This window comes from Microtus ochrogaster, linkage group LG9 (genome assembly GCF_000317375.1).
Source record: "Microtus ochrogaster isolate Prairie Vole_2 linkage group LG9, MicOch1.0, whole genome shotgun sequence".
Lineage (NCBI taxonomy): Eukaryota > Metazoa > Chordata > Mammalia > Rodentia > Cricetidae > Microtus > Microtus ochrogaster.
Window position 1 is genome coordinate 12,330,337 of NC_022034.1, and position 22,459 is coordinate 12,352,795.

The 22,459-nt window shown below is 44.0% G+C and overlaps 1 protein-coding gene across 3 annotated transcripts in view; it reads right to left on the reverse strand.

Moving 5' to 3' along the window:
* Positions 1 to 22,459, reverse strand: part of Arid1b (AT-rich interaction domain 1B) — a 357,068-nt gene that overhangs the window by 204,412 nt on the left and 130,197 nt on the right. For all 3 annotated transcript variants that reach the window (XM_005363408.2, XM_026787331.1, XM_013352342.2), the window contains exon 4: positions 18,921 to 19,031. In XM_005363408.2, coding sequence (XP_005363465.1) covers positions 18,921 to 19,031 — 111 coding nt within the window. The remainder of the gene's footprint in view (positions 1 to 18,920; positions 19,032 to 22,459) is intronic.

Genomic DNA, 22,459 nt, shown 5'->3' on the forward strand with positions numbered 1-22,459 from the left:
CACACACACACACACACACAGCCTTACACCTCTATCCCCACCCTGCAGCCATGCTACTGCCTCCTGACCCGGCGTCTGCCATTGCTGACCGTGTTCTCCATGTGTGTAAGAGCAGGAGAGGTGGGGAGGACATTCAGAAAATAGCCTTAAGGAGCCCACCTCTGTAAGAACTGTTTCCATTAAACACAGACAACTGAGCAATCAGAGAAGTGAGCAAGCAGAGAGACACTGAACTCAGCAGCTTGCTAGACCACGCTACAGTATTCAAGGCCCAGCTCTCAGTTGTGTACAGAATCATTCTTACAATTGCAGTCCTGGTGTGCAGCCCACATGCCAAAAACTGCAGAAAATCCAACTCTCCACATCTAAAATATCTGCCCCTTCTGCTGCCTTTATTCTCGTATAGCTGCGTGCTAGTTCAGAACGCTTTTCAAGTTAGCAGTTCACACAGCAAGAACTTAAGAGTCCTAATGTAAGTAATATTCTTATTCTGACCAGGAAAACCCACTTTGTACAAAGATCTTGAGCAGAAAGCATCTATACTCCGGAGCTGTGCCGTCACGCATGGAAGCCACAGGCCACAGATGTCGGTTAAAAGCAAACAGTTTGAAATTCAGCTCCAGATAGCCATAGTTCAAACACTCAACAGCATCAGACAGCCAGGGGCTCGCATATGGAATAATGTACATTCCACAAATATGGACTATTTTTACCACTGCACAAATTATTTTTTGGACAGTGCTAATCTAAAATATCGAGAGATGCCTCCAAACCCCATGGAGTCAGACTTCAGCACTCATAAACTCAACCACAGAGCAAGATGTTTGGGGGAAAACTGGGTCAGCACTGGACATTATAGGCTTCGGGCCTCATCATTATCCCTAAATAGCATTGTCTAACAACTGTCCACACAGCGCTCACACTGCACTTGGTACTGTGAGTAATGGGGAGGTGTTCTGAAGCAACGGGAGCTGTGCAGAGGTTATATTTATACAGGAAGCCAAGCATGTATGGATTCTGTCACCCACTTTCCATAAGCACCATGGGATGCCGATCCTTGTACCACAAACCCAGTCGGGGAGATATTCAGTAGAAAGCCCTCTTCTGTTTTCCCTCTGGAGGAAGGATGCAAATGTATGTAAGGGAACTCATTCAATCTCAGTGGAGAAAGAGCCCTGCCATCCCTCACCCCAAGCCAACTGAAAACTGCAGCCCACAGAGAAGCTTCAGCGGTCACCGCCGGGTGGAGGGATTTCTATCAGCCACAGAGGGCCAGACTGCCAGAGAGCACACACAGAGGACTACTTCCCAACTGCACCAAATGCTCTCCCCCATCTATAATCTTGACTAAAGATCTTTAATTTCTGCTTCTTCCCAGGTACTGATCTCCAGAACTTACTCCACCCCATTCCTGAGGCACGGAGACAGAGAGGGAGAGGCAGTGTGTTATGAGGCTAAGCAGAAACCATGAGCCTTCCCTCTAAGAACACATGAAAGGATCTGGGTCATGACAGACACAAAAGGGAAAGAAAATCTTCCTGAGTGGGCCGCTCAGCTTGCCCTCCCCAAACCGCAGCCAGCCAGGAGATGGCCCATTTATCCTGAGGCTGCTGTGTATGCATGTCTTCCCAGCGTCTAGACCTCCAGCATCCAGGGCCTGGCTATACCTGCGGAGGTACCAGTGCAGCAGGCAACAGAAGGTGAAAAATGTCAGATTGGTACCAAGACGGTGAGATGAACAAGATGCAGAGTCCCTACTAGCCCTGCTGTCTTGGTGACTAACCTAACAGGTGAGGCCATGAGCCTAGGTGGTTGTGCTGGAGAGTTTTATGTCACCCTCACACCAGCTGGGGTTACTACAAAAGAGGAAACCTTCACTGAGAAAAATGCCCCATCAGACTGTCCTGTGGGCAGGCTACCCCTGAGCAGGTGGTCCTGGGTTCTTAAGAAAGCAGGCTGAGCAAGCCATGAGGAGCAGGGCAGTAAGCAGCTCCCTCCACAGCCTCTGCATCAGCTCCTGCCTCCAGGTTCCCGCCCTATTTGAGCTCCTGCCATATCTTCCTCCGTGATCGACTGTGCTGTGGAACTCTAAGCTTTCCTCCCCGAGTTGACCCCGGTCATGGTCTTTATCACAGCAATAGAAACTCTAACTAAGACAGACACCAGCAGTGCTCTTCCATAAAGCCTGTGCCCCTCAAATGATACCGTTTCATTTCAAAGGTCCCCAAACCAGAGACAGCATCCTACACCTGGATCCACTGGCATAGAAGCTCTTTCTGGGACCCGGCTAGCAGAGGACTCGGGTTCCCCCGACTGATCTTCAGTTTAGCTGGTCCTCTACATGTTGGGCAGGGATAAGGCCTATTCCTCAATGCCATAACATCAATGAACTGAAAACATCAGGCTTTCCTCTCTCACTGAGAAAATAAAGTTTGGTGAGGGTACGATTGTCTCAACCACAAATTACATTTAACTTTTAATTATTAATCTTCATACTTGTCTCATTGGGAAAGTCATGTGTAATCCACAAAAACAGCCTACATAACACATACAGTTGCCAGCTACAACCTGCTGTGTTTGGGATTCCCAGATGGGTAAAGTCTCTTAGGACTGTGCTGAGCTGACTGGTAACAAACACCTGGAACACACAGCCAACCCCAGTGGGTAACGTACACCCAGAACACACAGCCAACTCCAGACTTACTACACGTGGCACACACAGCCAACTCCAAACTTACTACACCTGGAGCTCACAGCCAACTCCAGACTTACTACACCTGGACAGCTATCAGGAACCAGCGTTGACAGTTCTTACTATAACTCTTATTATGAGATGTGATTCACAAAAGCCACAAATCGAGGTATCACACTAAATACAATAGGCATCAGATTCGGGATCTTAACACTTGTGAGCAAGATTTTGAATGATGTCCTGTACAAACCAGTGTGTCATCGAGAACACCCCAATTGAGCTCAGGGACTGGACGGGGCATAGCCTAAGAGCGGTGTCTCTAGAGAACAGGGTGGGGCAGAGCAGCTGAGCCACTCACTTTCCGAATGTGTACCCTAACAGGTCTCCAATATCCAGTCTGGCTACAGGCGTCAAACCTGGAGGTGCTTAGACAGAAGCGAATCCAAGTCAGGAGCCCAGGGGAAGGTGGCTGTGGTGGAGGACGAGGGGGTCCCACTCAGTACGAGAGTGAAGCACAAGATCTGGGAAACACAATGAACCTGTTTTAGTTAAGCACACAGGTGGGTAAAGGTGATGGAGGGACTGGAAACATACAAAGGGGATGATAGTTAATAGCCTTGTCGGGGGGGAAAAGGAAAAATCTTCAAATGCTTGGAACAACCCTCATGTAGAAGATGGCAATGCTGTTAACCACTGTGCCATCTCTCCAGCCCCCTCATGTAGAATGGCAGAGATAGAACTCAGATTCAAAGAATCAGCAAGCTAATATAAAGATGGATCCCCTAACTAACTTAAATTACCTAAGTAATTCTATGTCATGAAGCTGCGGTGTTAGGAGCAATTTATATATCAAGCAAGCAGAAACTTGGGTACCTGGAGCTTAAAAAAAACATCATTTGGCATAACAAAGTAGTCACCAATCTAAAATCCCAGAGGTGTGCACATATACATGTGTGTGTATAAGCACATGCTCAAACTCCACACAGATCTAATAAGTCAAAGATACTACTTCTAAAGGTACATTGACTGAAACTTCTCAGAAAGCCCTGTTCTCCCCAGAGCACTGCGCTTTCCTCCTGCAAACACTCCTGTGAGAGTGGGGGACACAGGGGCGCTCAGGGAGGTCTCACAATAAGCGCATTCTCAAATCAGGTTACTGCTACAACTCACCAGAACAGCCAATCACCAACACTGCAAACACAGCTTTAAAAAAAAAAAAAAGCAAAAAACTTTACTCAAGATTTTAAAGCTTAGTTGGTTAGAACTTTGTTCCCTTTGAGATTGCAAAGGATCAAGCAGATAATGGGTTAATCCAAAAACTAAAGGTGCAACAGAGCAAATCTGACTGCGTGTTTGAAAAAGCCTATAAAATGTTACAAGCAAAACAGGAAAGCCTGTGTTAATAATGCATAAACCAGAAGAGAGGAAAAAAGCTACCCATTTAATGGAATAATGCTTTTATCCTTGCAGTTAAAACGAAATAAACCATGACTATTAATCTAGTAAGACCATGTAAAAATGTAATTTTTAAACATTTACTAAAAGGGAAGACTTCAGTAACCGCTCTAAAAAGCAAGGCCTTGTGTACAGCAGCGTTTAAATGCTAAGTACCAATCCCCTGTCTGCTGAGGCCATTACCCACCCTGTCACCATAGCAACGCTAACAGTATGCCTGACTTCAAAGACAAAGATGTAATTTCAGACTTCCAGCAGCCAGAGGGAGTGGTAAGAATATTCTACCCAAGCAGTGTCAGCTGATGATAAATTATAAAAATATCCAGGAAGGTTATGAGGCAGACCGTACCACAGTCTCATATTCCTGGGGGAAGACCTGTGTTACTCAAGTACACTGGGGACGGTGGGAGTAAAGCCGGAAGTCAACAGGGAAGATTCAATTCACAGGACAGCCTTCTGCCTAGCTTCTGCCTGGCTCCCAGGAGAAAACACAGTTTCCCCGCCTCCTTTTCTTGGTCAAAGCAGGAGTGACCAAGGACCTGCTCTGTTCCAGGACTTGCAAAGACGCCTACATGCCCACTACCCTGCGTGCCTGAGACTGCCCCAGTCCAGAAGCGGGGCCCGCACCCATCTCCCTGGGCTTGGGAGAACACCTGCCCTACCCCAGCCGCTTTTCTCTCCAACCACCCAACCGCAGCACAGCCCAGGGAAAGGCAGGATCGCTGAGCTGCCAGGGTATAAGTTGTGGGCTCTTTAAAAACAGGGCCCAGAAGTCACCGCTGAACCATACTAAAAGGAAGAGGCCCCAAACTGAAAAAGCACCAAGTTCTGGACAAGCGTGGTCATGGAAATCCAGAAGAATTATGTCGGAGCTGAAGTCATCCCGAAAAGTCTTTAAAAAGAAATAGTGGGATTTTCTTTTACTTGAAGTTAGTGACAAATAATTAAGATGGGCCAATAAACAAAGACAGATTCATTATAATGCTACTGTCTATAAGAATAAACAGTGTGTGATAAATTCGCTTTCTGTTGCACAGTTCTAATCTTAAAAGTTAGTTTTCTTTAAAAAAAAAAAAATTGGCCAAGAGTCACCCCCTTCACAGACTGGAAAGGCAGCCCAGGCCTCCACCCAAGAGAAAGAACTACGGTTTCAAAGCACGGTTGCTGTTCTTTATCCGGGCTGGGTCACTGGCAGGCACCCAAACCTCTCTTGTAAAGGGTCAAGGGCAGTGACTACAATAATACCTGGACTTCTCCTAGGGGTGGAGACAGGAGTTAGGCCATCCACATCTCCATCAGTTCTCCTTGAAAGTTCCGGCCCTGACAATGTGCCCAGTCTTGAGGTGCACAAAAACCAGCGTGCATCTTACCACATATGTGTCGGACAATGGACGGCATAGATTACCCGTCAAGGGCTAGCCACCACTGCCCCGCCAATTTTATAACCAAGGGATAGGCCAATTTCTCCCACAGAAACACAACATAAAATGTCAAATTACAAAGAATAAGTCACTTCACACCTATCTCATATATTTGAAGCCAGCCTGGTCTACAAGAGCTAATTCCTGGTCAGGCTCCAAAGCTACAGAAAAACCCAGTCTCGAAAATACAAAAAATCTAGAAAAAAATGGTCCATTTTTCATTCATTTAGGTGACAAGGTCTAACTTGGGCCCCACAGTCTCTTCCCAAATACCATGGAATCACCTTTTTTAGAAGTTTATTAACAATCCTCTATTCTGATATCATTTTCATTATTTTCGCAGGAATATTTTGTCTCTACAGAACATTTCCTTCTACAAAATCATATAAGATCAAGTTCACTGAGAAATAAAGTGTTGACTTTTTTATTAAGAATTATACAACTTCAACTTTCCCTCACTGCCGTGGTAGTGGGAACACAGCCTTAAATTTGACAGCCACTGGTGGTGACTGCATCAGCCTGGCTCATTTGCTTCTCCTGCTTTTCCTCCTGGACAGGCTGCAATTATTAGAACAGCTTTTGTTAATATGAACTTTTGACTTTAGGTCAACTCAAGAACTTACAGAAGCACAAGGGTTACCCATCCTAAATTCAAACACCCCAGGAGACGAGCTGTTCTCCCACACTGGGGTGGCTGGCTCTCCATTAAAAGTGACCACTGATTCCCACAAAAACAAACAAATTTCTCTCTAATTCTCAGGGGGAAAAAAGCAAGAAAAATTCTCCATCCAAAAACCTGTATAGACTTCTGTAAGGATTCTGAATCTCTGATGAGTAATTCAGACTCCTGGGTCACACTGCATTAGAATCGCATACTCATCACGGAGGGTGAAACGCATTCCTCCTTCTTTACACTCCTGACCGTTACAGTGGACGTTAATTGTTAGATAAACTGAAGTAGAGATGAGCTGATCGTGACACGGGGTGACACAGGTGGCCACTAAACAAACAAAAACAGAAGAAAAGTGAAGTGTATTTGTCTAAGTTCATTTCCTCTGTAATCTTCCCCAAGAATTTTCACAGAATCTTGGGGTTAAACACGGATAACTAAAACTGATGGAGCAGCACTTAGAACCAGGAGAAATCCTAAGGTGTGAGTCCCATAAACACCCCAAGGCAATGTCTTTATTCTTTATTTAATTTCATTCGAACACTTGGGATGAAAGAGCAGAGACCAAATAAGTGGTTACTGTTTAATAAATTATTGATAACTTCCCCACCTCACCCCAAATGTATGTATATGCATAAATATGTATAAGCATGTATATGTGCACAGGGGCTTACTATATGCACACACATATACATGCATGCACACATATATACATAGTATATTTTTTTTAACTTTTAAGATGGGATTTTATATAAACTGGACTAGCTTTGACCTTACTATGTAGCCCAGACTGGCTCTGAAGTCTTAGCCCCTCCTGATCCCTCTCAAGTGCTGGGATTACAGTCCTTTGCTACCACAGTGCCTCCACAGAGCGTTTTAAATTAAGGGTTACCATTGGGCATCTAACTTAAAAGTGCACAGAGCTAGGCCCTGACTTCCCATCTCAGGCTGACCCTACAGCCCTGCCATCATCACAGCTCTTGAGACATACACTATGGTAACACGGCACCAACTACTGAAATCCACAAGCTCTGGAACCATCTAGGAAGTTTACTGAAGGCCCACTATTACACCACAAGCCAAGCAGTTCTTCCCATTTGCTGACGCTTCTTTTAAGCGATATTTTAAACTCACCAATAACACCACAAGGTAGAGAACGTGAGTTAAGGATGAACCCAGGGCACAGCAGCTGTGACAACCATGCCGGAGCAGAGGGCATTTCAACTGTCCAAACCACAGCTGCACTTTCTTAGAGCTAGTTTTTACAATGGATTCTGCCTCTTTATCAGTGATCCCTACCCACCATGACCTTGATTCTGGTAGTTTAACAAACTCCAAAATGTCCAATTTCTTGGCAATTTTATTTTATTATAAAGTAATATTTATTTTCTATTGTCTTATCTCTGTTTTCTTCTGTGTGAACAAAAATCAGAATGAAGAGCCCTAGCAGAATTCACAAGGCTATCCACAGGGTCTTAGTGCTGGGTTAGTCCATGCAGTCAAGGGCTAGCGGCCTCAGGTGGTTTCTGCAGAGCGGCTCCTGCTACCAACTCCGGGCTCTGGGAACTCAGCGAGAGTGTGGTATTCCAGTGCATTGCACACACATACACAGGGTGAAAGATGGAGTTTCCAGGCCGTTACCCTAACTGACAGTTATCTGTTTATGCGTTCTGTCAACCGTAGCTATGTACTGGCCAAGTTGGTTTTGAACTCCTGGGTTTAAACCATCCTTCTACTGCAGAACTACAGGCAGCATCTCTAAGACCAGCTGACACACACTTAAAAATTATTAACCCCTAATTGACCAGGATGCATCAAGGATGGCTAAGAATTTAACAACTTGTCTTTAACCTTAAAAAGCCAAGCAAACAATAAAAAAAGAAAATTTGTGGGAAGTCAGTCGAGAAAGCTGTACAGGAGCTACTCTACCACCCAAGCAAGGGGTGCGTTCTCCGCACAGGGTGGCCTTCCCCCCAATGACACTGCGCTCATGTCTAGAATGGAAGGCTAGAGGAAGAGAGGTGGTGCAGCCGCTGCTCGCAGAATGCCAAGACGTTTATAAAACAGTGAGACGCTGTCGTGAAATCACATGGGCTAAAGGAGAATTCCAGAACTCCATGCAGATGGCTCACGAAAGGGGAGAAGAGGAAGCAGGCTAGAGGATGTAGGAGGACAGGAACCCTCTGACTTCTCCCGGCAGAGGAGTCACGATCTAAAACTGGTGGCACATGCTGTACTTTCAACAGTAGAGAGGTTGAGGCAGGAGGTCATCTTGCGCTTCCAGTGGGCCTGGACTACACAGAGAGACACTGTGCCAAAATAAAATACTAAACTGTGAATCAGAAACTAATAAAGTAATTAAAATTTTCATTTATTTTATTATTCTTACATCTAATACACTCATTTAGGAATAAGAGGCAATCAGTAACTGATTGTTAAATGTAATTTAATTTTTTCAAAGAGAGCCTTTGCCCTAATTGAAGATGTCAACATTCAGGGATACAAAGAAAAGCCTAAGAACAGTAACTAAAAAAATATTTGGGCAAAATAATTGTACTTCAAAGGAGGTGACCCCAGTTTTGAGTGTGAAAGCTGACAGGGCAGCACATGGCGGCATGTGTCGCATGGGTGCCAGGAGGAGCTGCCAGGCAGAGAGAGCAAGCCGCTGACTCTAAGTGACTCCACTGCAACTTTCTATTTCCACATCTGGAAATTTGAGCTCAAAAGAGAGAAAATCTGAATCAAATTAAATACATAAAATGCACACATGTAAACTTGTTATTATTAATCCTGTTTTGCTTTGTTAATTGTCTTTGGGGACTATAATATGTTCAAGCTTTAGCTCATAAAACAGCACTTAAGTAAATACTACTAAAACCAAAACTTTATACCTCTAATGAAAGAACCTCCTCTTTACATAGGGAGAAAAATGGCTTAGCACAGAATGAAGAAACCAACGGCAGTGGTGGAAAACAAGACAGGGAAGACCCCTGTTCTTATCAGCGGACTCTTTATGGGGGACACCACAAGAGAAGGAGGGCAAGGCTTGGAGGCAGCAGGAAGCTGTTACCCTTCCCTTGGTAGACTGACTCAGTCGCTCTGGCCTACTTCACGGAGGATACTCTCTGTGTCACTGCTCAACACACACCGGAAAGCAAAAATTAGAGCAAGGTAAGAAAAAAAGAAAAAAAGAGGAAACACACTGACGCCACTACCCAAACCAAAACCAAAGAAAGAAAGGGGAGGACAGAAGGAGAAAGCGTGGTGGGGTGCGAGAGGGAAGGAGAGAGACAGAAACACAAGGCAGTATTGTGGAAAGAGCTCACAAAGGTAGTGCAAAAGGCTGGGTCTGGACTCGTGTCTATCAGTTAAGAAGCAAGAGTGAGGCTAGGGAGATGGCTCAGGGGTTGAGAAGACCCAAGAATGGTTCCCAGCTCACACACCAGGTGCTTTACAACTGCTCTAACGCCAGGGCTCCGATGGTCTTTCTGGACTCTACGGGCACTGTATCCACAGGCATATATCCTCACACATAATAAAACCTTTGTAAAATAGAAAGCATTTATTTAAGTAACTTTTAAATGGAACATGTAATGAACCTGGCAAGGTCAGAAACCAAAGGAGAAGTTCAGAGAGGCTCTAGCAGGAAGTTGAAATCAAATGCAGCATCACTGCCTTGGTTCACAATGCTATCTACTGGCTCCCCTTTGGCCTCCACACCGCACATGTTAGCCGTGAGCCCCACAGCCTGCTCTTGGCTGTTTGTCTGCTTTCTGCTCTGTAGGCAGCAGGGAAGACAGCTGGCACGCACGCTCACTTCTCCGCTCTCTATGAGGTAGTTTTCTTTACCTAGACTTCCCTGTATGCAAGCACAAGACTCCACACTGATCACCCAAGGGTGGGGGCTTTAGAATCGCTAGATGTCTGTTGTGATAGAAGGTGAAAATAAGGTCTCTGGCTCTCTGCTGGCCAAAATTTCTAAATAAATTCACATTTCCCCTCACAGAAGCAAATGGCAGGCTGGTCATCAGAAGCCACAGCAGAGGGATGGATGCCTGCAAGCTCACTCCATTTACCTGGAGCTCATTTCGTCTGTCTTCTCCTTAAATACTAACAGAAGAGGCCCACAGCAGACAATGAAATAGCTACAGGACGCCCTGCGGTAACTCAGTCTACAGCATCAATGTACGGAGAGGGAAACCGTGGTCACACTCACACTGGGATGGAAGGGGTTACTAAGACCAAAGCTGAGCCAAGATCCCTGGGCCGAGCTGAGCTGCCATTCACTCCTGGCACAGAGCAGGTTCCTTCCATACAAGTCACAGTAAGCTGGAGAAGGGCGATGATGAACAGCACTCCCACACAACCTGAGACTCCGCAGGCCTCAGGGGTCAACAGGACAACGGCTCGCATTCACATCTTTCAGTGTAAGGACCAGGGACCCTGAGAATTATCACTGCAGAACACCAACACAATATCAGCTATCGTGTAATAAATGAATGCTGAAATTACTTTTTAAAATTAGCAATGATATCCACACATGCACTGACCTTGTACAATGTGTGCAAACACAAGCACACTGACAAGTGCCCACGGATGCTCATGAGCATTTAGAAGGATTCACAGGCGAATGATGAAACAAACGAAGAGAGGTACACATCAGAGCACAAGGCAGACCTGCGGCACGGCCTGGCAACAGTACCTGCAAGCTTGTTTTTAACAGAGTGGATGCATTCTGAAGAAAGGCAGTTGAGGAAGCTTAGCCACTTTTCTGTGGCTTACAGCTTTTCTCTTTTATTCCAGGCTTAAACAAAGTTCAGTGGGGCATCCGACTGCCTGTTTTAAATTACAGTCTGTATTTTAAAATAGAATGCGTGCGCGGCGTGTTCCCGAAGCTAGGGTGGGAGTGTTATTCATGGAAAATTGAAGGCTTGTTGAGTCAATAATCTTCTTTCACTCAGTAACAATTTTCATCTAAAATTTCTTGACCCAAACAAAGGAAAACAAGACCATTCACTTATTCTACAACAATTTGGAGAAGGCTAAAGAAAAAGATGTGAGAAAGAGAGAGACACCTCTAAAGTCCTGCATTATTGAGAGAAGAATAGAAAATTTCGGTCTGGAAAAACCTTCTATACATGTATTTATTCTAACTCTTAAAATGACAGTTGATATTAAAAATAGTTATTCCTAGGCCTAAAGAAACATAAAAATCAAGTAACCTGTTCACAAATGCTACTGGTGAGGGCCTGCTGGTCACGGGTACCTCATTACAGGAAATAGACGTGAGCCTTCCTGCCACCTGCAAAGTGAAAATCTGTAAATTAAAAGCCATTTCCAAGTATAGCAGGATAATATGCAGCAAGGCACTCCTGCTGCCTCCTGGTGGCCAAGGACCCCTGGTCTGAAGGCAGTGCTGAGGGAGGGACCACATGAAGAGATGTGGGTTCACCCTGTGGGTACTCTGGCCAACACCCAGACAGCAGGACAGGCTGTGGGGTCATGAGAATAAAGGATCCTCACACAAGCAGTGAAAACAACCACAGTCAGGTATCCTGGGGCTCTGTGAGCATGCTCAGGAACACAGTGCCTACATCACACCTTCAGGCTTGCTGATGCCCAAAGTTCCTGCCCCCCCCCAGGTCCCACCTACTGGCCGGAGAAGCAGACAACAGGCATGCTGGCTTGGGGATATCTGGGGTGAACCTGGGACATGCCTACGTCCTGGATAGCCAGGCCATACTACAGAGACATGCTCCACGACCCCACCCAGGTCATCTGGGAGCTGGATGCTGGGTCACATTTGTGTGCTGGCTTCTCTATTAACCAGGAGCATAGGCATTTATCATCCCTTCTCTTAATGAGCCTCATTTATCAACTACAGATCACCGTTATCCTTCTATTATCAAAACCAATATCCTGCAAATCAGTTATGTTCCGGCTCTTCTTGGTCTCTGATTTTTACAGAACTCCTTAGCAGTCCTCCATCAACTTCCTAAGAACTAATTGACTGTCCTACAGAATGGGCCGGAATTCATCTCCCTCTTGTGCTAAAAGGAAATCTACAGGATATGAGATGACAAAGTTCGCAGAGAACAAACGTAGTTCAAATTTTGAAAACTGAAACAAAATCTTGAACATTAATTCACTGTCCCCAAGTAAATGTCTTGGCTACCCCGAGTTTCAAATTCCTTACTGTGGGCGATGAGTTCAGCTTGGTGACAGAGTCAGCCTAGCAGGAACAAGGCTCTGGGTTCAGTCCCAAACTAAGTAAATAAAATTAAAGTTAAAGAAATAACCATTTGTTTTACCAGGATTGAAGAGGTCAATTAGGAAACACTGTGTGCACAAACATTCGAGTGCTTTAAAGGCAAGCTACGGTTCTTCTAAAATATTCATTTATTCAAGCTTTCCATTATATTTAGGCTTTTCTTTCCCTGGAAAAAGTCCAAACTGTTAAAGTTTTATTGGATTTTCATTTAGAGAATAAATATTTAAGTGGCAGACTATTTTGGAAGAAAGAAGACATGCACATCCCTCCCCACCTTGCTCTAGTCTGCCTTCTCTTTCTGAAATGACTGCCAATGCCATGGAAACCCAGGAAACACGTCACAGGGCACCTCTCCTGCTTGCTGCTCTTCTGAAGATAGGTCCTGCTCTGGGTGGCACACATTCAACCTCTCCGGGAAAAACATGACGTTGTAAAAAAGTCCAGTCGAGAACTAAACATTAGTCAGTCTTTTTCTAAAAAGCGGGTTCTCTGCATGTCCCTTTCATCCCAAAACAACTGATATCTCTTTAAAATTAAGTTCCAGACCAACATCAGTAGTACGTAAGATATTTAAGTATTGAGCTCTCCTTTTACAACTTCTTCGGACATCAGACCTAAGTTTGTACCTTCAGTTTGAAATTGGTCAGGATGACCAATTTCTGCAAAGGCTGTCATGGCAGAGCCACCACGCTGCAGAGAGCACTCCTAGGGGACGTCTACTTTCACAGAGGGCTCCCATCTGCCTCCGGGAGCCCCTACCTGCTCGGGAGGCCTCCCACCTGCCCATGGGCACCTGCCTTGTAAGATGCCTACTGTGGACACTGCAACCCCGAAGTCTGACACTTAGAACGCTGAACAAAGAGCCGATGCCACACCAAGACCATATGCATGTCTGAACTCAGAGCTGCATGAAGGCAAAGAAGATTCCTCTTTCATTAATTTGCAATCTTTTAAGCATTTAGAATGATTTGAGAATGATCAATCAATAGAGACAGCTACACTCTTAACCTTTGCATGACAACTATTTGAATCAAGTTTAAGAGACAAATAAAAAATGTTCGAAAGAGTTCACCCAACAGCCATCCGTCTGGCAGATTTAAGTTTGGCAGAAATCTGCCAACAGGTTAAGACAGTCTGAGGGCTGGGTTAAAAACTTGTAGATCAGAATCCAGGTAGGAAAACTGCTTCTCCTTCTTCCTCCACTGGTTCCAATCATTCAGAGGAGCTACATTACCAAATCCATAGACTGTAAATACACCATTAAGATGACATTGATGTTCATGTTCTCCAAATGCATGACCCCACCACTAACGTTATTAAACACTAAAACAAACACAGGAAAGCCAGAGACTGTTTCCTTAAAAGCGAAACACTCATACTGATACATAATCCCCAAAAGCTTTATTTTTATAATACTAGGTTTCCAATGTTCTCTTGAAGACATCTAATATCCTGTTTAGCACCCTCTCCTTCTAAGAACCACCAGCACTGGGCACCCACTTCCTCTCAAAAGTGGCAACTCAACCTGAGGAACATAAGCACTATCTGGATGACTCCAAAAAAATCCAACTGTGTATGTCAATCAGCTTTTTCTGCTTGAGGAAAGTGGGGTCAGAAATAGTGTTTAAATGACTTGATGGGCCTTCCAAAATAGCCAGTATTTCTAAATCCACCCCCACTGCCCTTCTGGCAGCCCTTCCCCAGTATTATCTATCAGAACAGGAAAGTCATGCTGGTTTTGGGTAAACATAATCAGGACCCCCATCTACAGAGTAAACCTGGGGTTTTCTGGAACAAGCACAGTGAAGTAGTTCTTTTCAAACAGGGGCATATACATGGCTTTCCATGACCAGGAAAAAGCGCATCGTTTTGTTGAAGGGAAAACAAAACATTCATTTTTTGATTACTTCCTTTTATATATTCATTAGTACTTTACTAAGAACATATGTACTGTACTTTACTGAATGAAATTACAATGATTAGTGTTTCTGACAGCTACCTTTTTACAAGCAAAAAAAATATTTATAACTAATAAAAGAATGCTTTCATGCTACCGTTTGCTTAATTATCCAAATTGTCCACTTCTTCCCTTGAAACTCAAGATAATCAAGATAAAAGCAAACTTGTCATTTGAAAAAAAAAATGGTTTTGAGACTGACAAGGTTTTGCCAAAGTAGCTATCACTGCTATGCCATCATTTAGTGTTATTAGCCTACAGAGGACACAGGCTTTCCTGAGGCCAATTCAGTACCATGCGAAAGCTCCCCAAGTTATTAAATGAACAGTTTAAGACTAGGGTTCAGCTTTACAGACTTTTTACATATACTATTAGCAAAATACTTGCTAAATAAAACAGTACATACCATTAAAAGATCCTAGTCTAAACCAAGGAGTCAGGTCAATCATAAAAACAACTATAATAAAGGTACTAGCAAATGTCACAAGAGACTGAATAAAACACTCGGTAGCTCTAGTATGCCTTCTCTTTATGAAATGACTGCCAGTGTCATGGAAACCCCAGGAAACATGCACTTGATCATACTGTGGGAATTATATGAGACTACAAATTAAGATATACCCAAGGTTTGCAAAACAAAGGGGGAATATAAGCTCCAGGGTTTGCACAGCTGACATTCCACTGTGTCTTCCCTTGTATGCTTGTATGCTTGCTTCATTTACTGTTGATATCAGAAGCAAAGAAAACCACAAACTAGACCCAAATGTTAAGTGATGCTGTCCTAATGGGAGGGAGTGCTTCAGGTTAATTTTTATATCACATGCTGTATGTCAAGATCTATCAATAATGGAAATGCCAAGATATATTAACTCACGTATGTCAGCTAGGAGAAATCTGGATGATTAAGAGCTACAGAAATAAGTGGACACTGCAGAGGGAGATTTGTTCTGAGCTTAGAGTTAGTCCATTAAAGTAAAAAGTAAATATTACTGGTCACGGCCCAAGACAAGAGAACAAGTATGAATTTATCAGCCCTTTGCATTCTGGGATAACGTGAGGCTCTGGCTAAACCAGCTGGAAAACCTAAGGGTATCTGCAACTGAAATCATCAGGAACCAAATGACCTATACAGACAGACAAACAGACAGGCAAGCCTGGAAAGAAGGCAGTCTTGGGATTCTATTAAAGATGAAGAGTGGACTGTAAAAAGATGGCTAATTATCTAACAAATATTCTAAAGGAGAAATGAGGTCACAGAAAAATGTATCATCTATCTCATTGTGTGCAAACAGCATTAAGAAGTAACCACCACTGGGTGTGGTACAAATCTTTAATCCCAGCATTTGGGAGGCAAAAGCAAGTAGACTGGATCTCTGAGTTCACGGCCAGCCTGGTCTACAGAGTGAGTTTCAGGGCAGCCAGGGCTATACAGAGAAATCTTGTCTCAAAAAAGCAAAACAAACAAAAAGAAAAAAAAAACTACTTCCGCTAAGTGTGGTGGTCCACACATTAATCACACTGTGCTAGAGGCAGAGGAAGAGGCAGGCAGGCAGGTCTCTGTGAGTTCAAGGCTTGCCTGGTCTGCATAGTGAGTTCCTGGCTGATAAGGGTTAAATAGTGAGACCCAGGCTGTTGGCTAATGTTGGCTCTCAACCTGACTGTATTTGGAATTAACTAAAACCAAAGCATCTGGGCACACTTGAGGGATTTTTCTTGATTGGATTATTAGAGCTAGGAAGACCCAACTAAATCTGGATCATTTGAGATCTGGGCCACTCCTTCTGGTGGCAGCCAACATAAAAGACCATGGAAGAAGGAAACTTTTGCTTTTTGCCTGCTTGTCCTCATTCTCACTAGCAAGCTCATCCATCCTGTTCCTGAGCCATTCCTTCTCTAGTGTTAGAACATAATTCTTTGGGATTCCAATGTAGACTGAAAACTGGCAGGTATCTAGGACTTCCCTAGGACTTCAGCACCAACTTGGGATAAGAAAGACTCAAAAAATACTATCTGCTTCATGTGTGCGTGCGTGTGTGTGTGTGTGTGTGTGTGTACATATATGTGTGTATTTATGTATTTTTGTATCAGGCAGACTTAAAAATCATACATTAGAATCATCATGTTACACTTTTAAAGCTCAATTAAGGCTTATAAAGTCCCCAAACCAGGGATTACAGTGTCTCTTAAAGGAGAAAGAAAATTGACAACATTAAGGCAGGAAGGCATAGCCTGAGTGCTAACCCCCAAGGGGCCTGATAACAAACTCGGGCATAACTAATGCAGCTTCACAATCCTACAACACCAGCCTCGCCAGGCCAGCGGCTACAGTATTTAAGTCACACTGCACAGATGCATGCATCAAGACTGTAACAGAATACCAAGTGTTCCCTGAAGCCATAATTACCTTAATTATGTACAACTTACAAAGCAGCAATATAAACAAAAACATATTTGTAAACTCCATATAGAGATTGTTTATGCATGTGGAGCCCTGCAGAAGAAAAATAGTGCACTACAGTTCACTTAAATAAAGCCAGTTTCTACCCCAACAGATTGGATGGCTTAGGCATAGCAGCCTTGTGCAATCCATATGCATACAGACTTGCTATAAAACCTGGAAGTTCTGTTCTCTTAAAAACAAGCAAAAAGGAAAAAAAAACCCACAGAGAAATGTGATTTAAGTACGAGTCTATCAGCTTCTGAATTTCAAAACAAAACAGCAACAAAAACAGAAAGAAAATGCCAGTGTAGATATTTCTTTTTTTAACAGCCCCATAAAAAGAACTGGATGGGGTGAAATGCTCTCTGAAATACTGAAATTGCCTGAAATACTCTTTGGAAGTAGGCAAGGTAATCATAAGTGGGTAATAAGTCATATATTATATGCCTCCTTTATATCTACATAAAAACATATAGATATAAATATAAGGATTTTGAAAAAATCCCCACTTGTGCCATAGGATTGACTGAGCATTAGACACCCATCTGAATACCTATGAGAAGTGTACGCCAGTGATGGTCAAGTTTGTAAACCATGAAGAAAGCAATGCACAGGGCCCGCGACTCCTCTGGCCATGCAGAAAGCTGCTATGTGTTTATGGGACATTCTCCAACCTGCTTCACAGAAGCCATGGCAGAACTACAAAATCAGCCTAAAACCAAGAGTGTGGGATCCACTGGACCCTGCCTTCTGTGACTTAACTTTAATCCCATGGCCAATGCTGCGTCTGTCACAGGCGCATGTCGTCCCCGTTCCAAACACTCACTTTAATTGCTTTTAAAAGCCTCTAACACAAACACAAAACCCTTTCTCGTTCCTGCAAAACAACATGAATTAACCAATACATGGTCTAAGGCAGCTTAACAACAAGAGACTTTTCTCTAAGACTCATCCTCCCCTCACAGAAACAATACCTATACAAGCCGTGTCTCATAGCCATTCCCAGCAGATTCAAAGGCAGTGTGTGTTCTCTAGCCATTATATACCTTCTTCTCCAAGGGTACAGAGCCAACTGTAGTGGGCATGGCATGTATACAGCCTGCCATGTTCTACATCCATTACCAAAGCTTCTTCTCCAATATTTAAAAAGAACATACTGAATTTTACTTAGTGCAAAGTTACAGTCCAAGTTAAAATCATGGTTCTCCCAAACTTCGGTTTTAAACAAACTGTAACAGAAATTTAACAGCAACAATAATGCTTGAGATCAAAATACGTTAACAGAAAAATAATGTAAAGACTGTTTTATAGGTTTATTCACATACTTAATACAGAAACCTTCATTCAAATGGGTTCTCTATCCCAGAGTAAATTGAGTCCAGATGAGCTGTCCATGGACATCATCCTGACACACGCCACACTGCAGCCACTGCTGGCAGCGCGTACAGCCCCCTCACCACACGAGATGCCGGCAGCGCGCACAGCCCCCTCACCACACGAGATGCCAGCAGCGCGCACAGCCCCCTCACCACACGAGATGCTGGTGCAGGCACTACACAAGCTGCTTTGCCAAATTTCAACTAAATTACTTTCTTTGGGGGAAACTTCTCTACTTAAAGTCCCAGGAAAAATTCAAATAACTAACATCACTGTACCTTCTGGAAAGCAGGAATTTCTTTATGTTTCAATTCTGGCACTGACACTTTCGTTCTGTGTCACTACCACAATTCAGCAAGCTAAAAGAAGCTCAGTAATGCAACAGAAATTCCTTTGTGCACACAAAGCGAGCCAGTCAGGTGAGACCTTCCAACAGTGGCGTCTGACCTACCAAAAACACTACAAACAAAACAGACAGCCAAAACTCTCAAGAAATGAGCCTAAAAGTTAATAATTCTCAAATAAACCTAAAACCCATACACCTATACACCTCTCCCTGTAATATAAAAGAGAACAGACAAAACAATCCTTGTTTTCAAACTCATTACGTTTTCCAATCAGCACAGTAATATCTTACTGGTAAACTCGATGGTCTTTCCTGTTGGATTAAATTCAAGTCTTCGTGGTTGGATTTTCCGGGGGCCAGAGGAGGCTGAGATCTACTTCCATAGCCTTCCTGAGACATGTCCTAAACAAACATAAACACACAGTCATTCATCAGTATCTCTGAGTGTGAAGCTTCATATAGGAAACAAAAAGACACAAAAACTGATCATGATTAAACATCAAGTAAAGCTACATTTTGGCCAACATTTAAACATGTGACAGCAATCATTTGATACTTTATCAAAAGAAAAAATAGTAGTTAATCAATGACATAGGTAAATATAAATAACAGGCTCCCTCAATAGGCGACGGCACAGCACAGACGGAGCTGAGCTTTGTGGAACAGAGGTGAGCTGAGCTAGAGAGCAAACCACAGCCACGAGCTCATTGCATTCCTTAGTCCAACAGTGGGCTATACTGCTTGACTGTTCCTAGAGTAGGAGGGTGAGGGGATACCTCACTCCTAGCCCAGGCTGGCCTTGGATCTGTGATGATATTCCCACCGCAGCCTCCCAAGAGCTGGAATTACAGGGGTGAGCTGCCACTCTTGTATACTGAACTATGATTTGGGTCAAATACTATTTCAACTAAAAAAAATCATTAATTAAAATATTATTAACAACTGAATGTTAAAATGCCCTCCTAAACACAGAACCGTATGAGTTCCCAGAAAACCAATAATACCCAGCTATGAAAGCCCACGAGCCCAGTTTTTAGAAAACCACATTAAAGAACAAGAAAAGAAAAAAGAAAAAAAAATGGTGAGCAAAACACCTGTCAAGAGCTAAGAAACTCAGGATGCAGGCTAGGCGTTCTGCTAAAATAACCCACAATCCAGGTACGCCCCCACCGCACAGACTCTGCAGAGCAGATGGTGGCTATTGAATACACGGCTCAGCTTTTCAGCACAGCTACTACACGGACACTTGATCCACAGCCAGGCCAGAGCTAAGGGCCATCCCCACAGCTAGCTGCTCCCTTGGCTCTGGAAGCTGAAGAACCAGTTTCTGATGGGAGAGGGAAAATAAGAAGGGAAACTACTATCACCAAATAAAACTCCTTCCCCTTCTCTGTCAGTTCAAATAGGCATTAAAGAACCACATACAAATTCTATTTTATTAAATATTACATGGAAAATGTTCATTAGTAAAACTCTCTAAAACTCGCCCACTGCCCCACCCCACGCTCACACAGAATACACTGCAAATTCCTTGGCTTCTTAAGCCAAGAAAGAGCTGGGTACTGGAAAGTCCATGAGCCACACAAACTGGATTTCACCAGCCAGCACCAGCCAAGGGTCAGTGTAAACTGCCTTTAAACTGGCTCTAAAATAAAGGCTCATGCCTGAAAACAGCATTCCACAGACTTTCACAGAGATCTCCAACACAAATAATAAGCCGCACCAGACCAAGGCCTTAGTCTGTTCAGGACAGATTCCGCTGCAGCTGCCTGGGTTGACTGGGGACCACACCATGATGGCGGTCTGACACCTGCAACCCTATGGCCATGCAACCCTGGAAGCCATAGCTCTGTAATCTGGTGGCCTTCAGAGGGAGGCATTTTGGCTTGTGGGGGCTGATCAGGAGTTGGAGGATTACTACCACCCTACCTTCCACCCCCAAAACCAAGCTTCCCACAGATAGAAGTCTCCACTTGTCACAGAGATGCCCTGCTAGGCACCCCACAGGTCTCTGAGATTAACAAGCAGGATTTCAAATCAAGTGGACACAAGGCCTCATTCAGGGGCCTTCACTCTGCTCCAAAGACGATGCAGGGGTGCAGGACGGCTTCACAATGGCCAAGGACATGAGCAGGCCTGCTTCTCCACAGCACAACAGTGGGCCTGTCTGGGAACCCACCCTTCTTCAACCAGCTTTGATGCTGCTAGCCTCTCTCTATAGCAAACAAACTGCTTCTTAAAGGGCTTGAAAGAGACAGCCACAGTGCTTGCACAGTGCAGCTCAGACAGTACCCCTAAAACAAGCAGCAAGAAGGCCACAGCTGAACACAATCAGAAAATGCTATGGCCTTGCAATTTACTCTTGAGGCTGCAAATGTTCAAAATCATTAGATTCCACCAAAATTTTATGTACTATTCCCAACAACAGAAACCTTCAATTATTAAATACAGTTGTAAATAAAACTAAAATCCAATTTCTTAAGAATGGCTGGCGAGAGTTTGTTCTGCCTTAGGTGGGATTTGGGTGTAAGGACTGAACTGCAGGAGCACAGAGGGTGGGCAGTAGTTCTAGTCTGGACCAGCCAACCCCTAAGGGTCATGTGCAGAGGAACCACACGGTCTATAATAGAGAAGCTGGGTGTGAAATCCCAGCATTCTGGAAGCTGAGGCAGGGGACTGAGAGTTCAAAACCAACCAGGGCTACACAGGAAGGCTCCAAAGATCCCATAACTCACTTGAGCTTCAAAACCGCTAGTCTTTAACACGCACTTGCTTTCACCTCAAGTAACCAAACATACTTTAATAAGCAATAAAAAGATAATGTCAATATCAGAAAAATACATTTAGCATTATATTTTATATTTTTAAAGCACAGATTCATATTTGAAAACAACCTTGCCATCTTCGGTTATTTATAAGTTTTAGCCAGCATACACATGAACACTCATTAAATTTATCTGTCAATCATATAAAAAGTCAGCTCTTCGAAACAACACCATATCGTGACAGTTCCCTGGTGCACAGGAACCAAGCACTGGAGAGTGGTTCACCATCTGTGAATGCACCCACATCTCACCCACGGACTTAATGACAGGCTCTGGTCGGAGCCACCTTCGTATTAGGAATCAAAAGTAATTGGAAAAACTGAAACACTGAAAAGAGCATGGCAGGGCCATGTGCACAGGCTCAGAGACTTCCTCTGAGGTGTCAGGTAGTCGCAGCCTGAGAGGGGCCACTCCCTTTGTTGGATATGCTGCCATACCACAGCATGAGGCAAGGTCAGCTGGAATGTAGTGGGATCCCACTTACCTTAGTGTACATGAAAAGCTGCGCTAAGGATCTAGTGCCAAAGCCAAGTACACAAGCCACTCGTCATTTAGCACTGGGAAAGGGAGGGGAGAGCAAGGGCAGAGAGCAGAAGTGACTTCCGTGGTATGACTTCAAAAGACAAAGAGATGAATAGGAAAGAGGAAGTAGCATCCCTCCTAGGCTCCCCTTCCTCCACAGGGGGTACTGTGCTATTTTTAAGAAATAATCCATCCATTTTTCCTCAGTTTCCCACCGAGTCCAAATCACGAATGAGCATTTCCATCAGTCTTCCTTTAGACACAGGGGAAACCCTTTCTGTGCTGAGCTGGTTTTCCGCTTTTTCACAGTGGTTCATGTCTTGTTATGCAAGTGTGACTACAGCATAGCATTACCTGCAGCCATCCTAATCTAGGCGCTCCCGATTGATGAGCATCACAGCACAGCATAGACATCCTAATCTAGCCGCCCCGACTGATGAGCAGCACAGCACAGCATTACCTGCAGCCATCCTAATCTAGCCG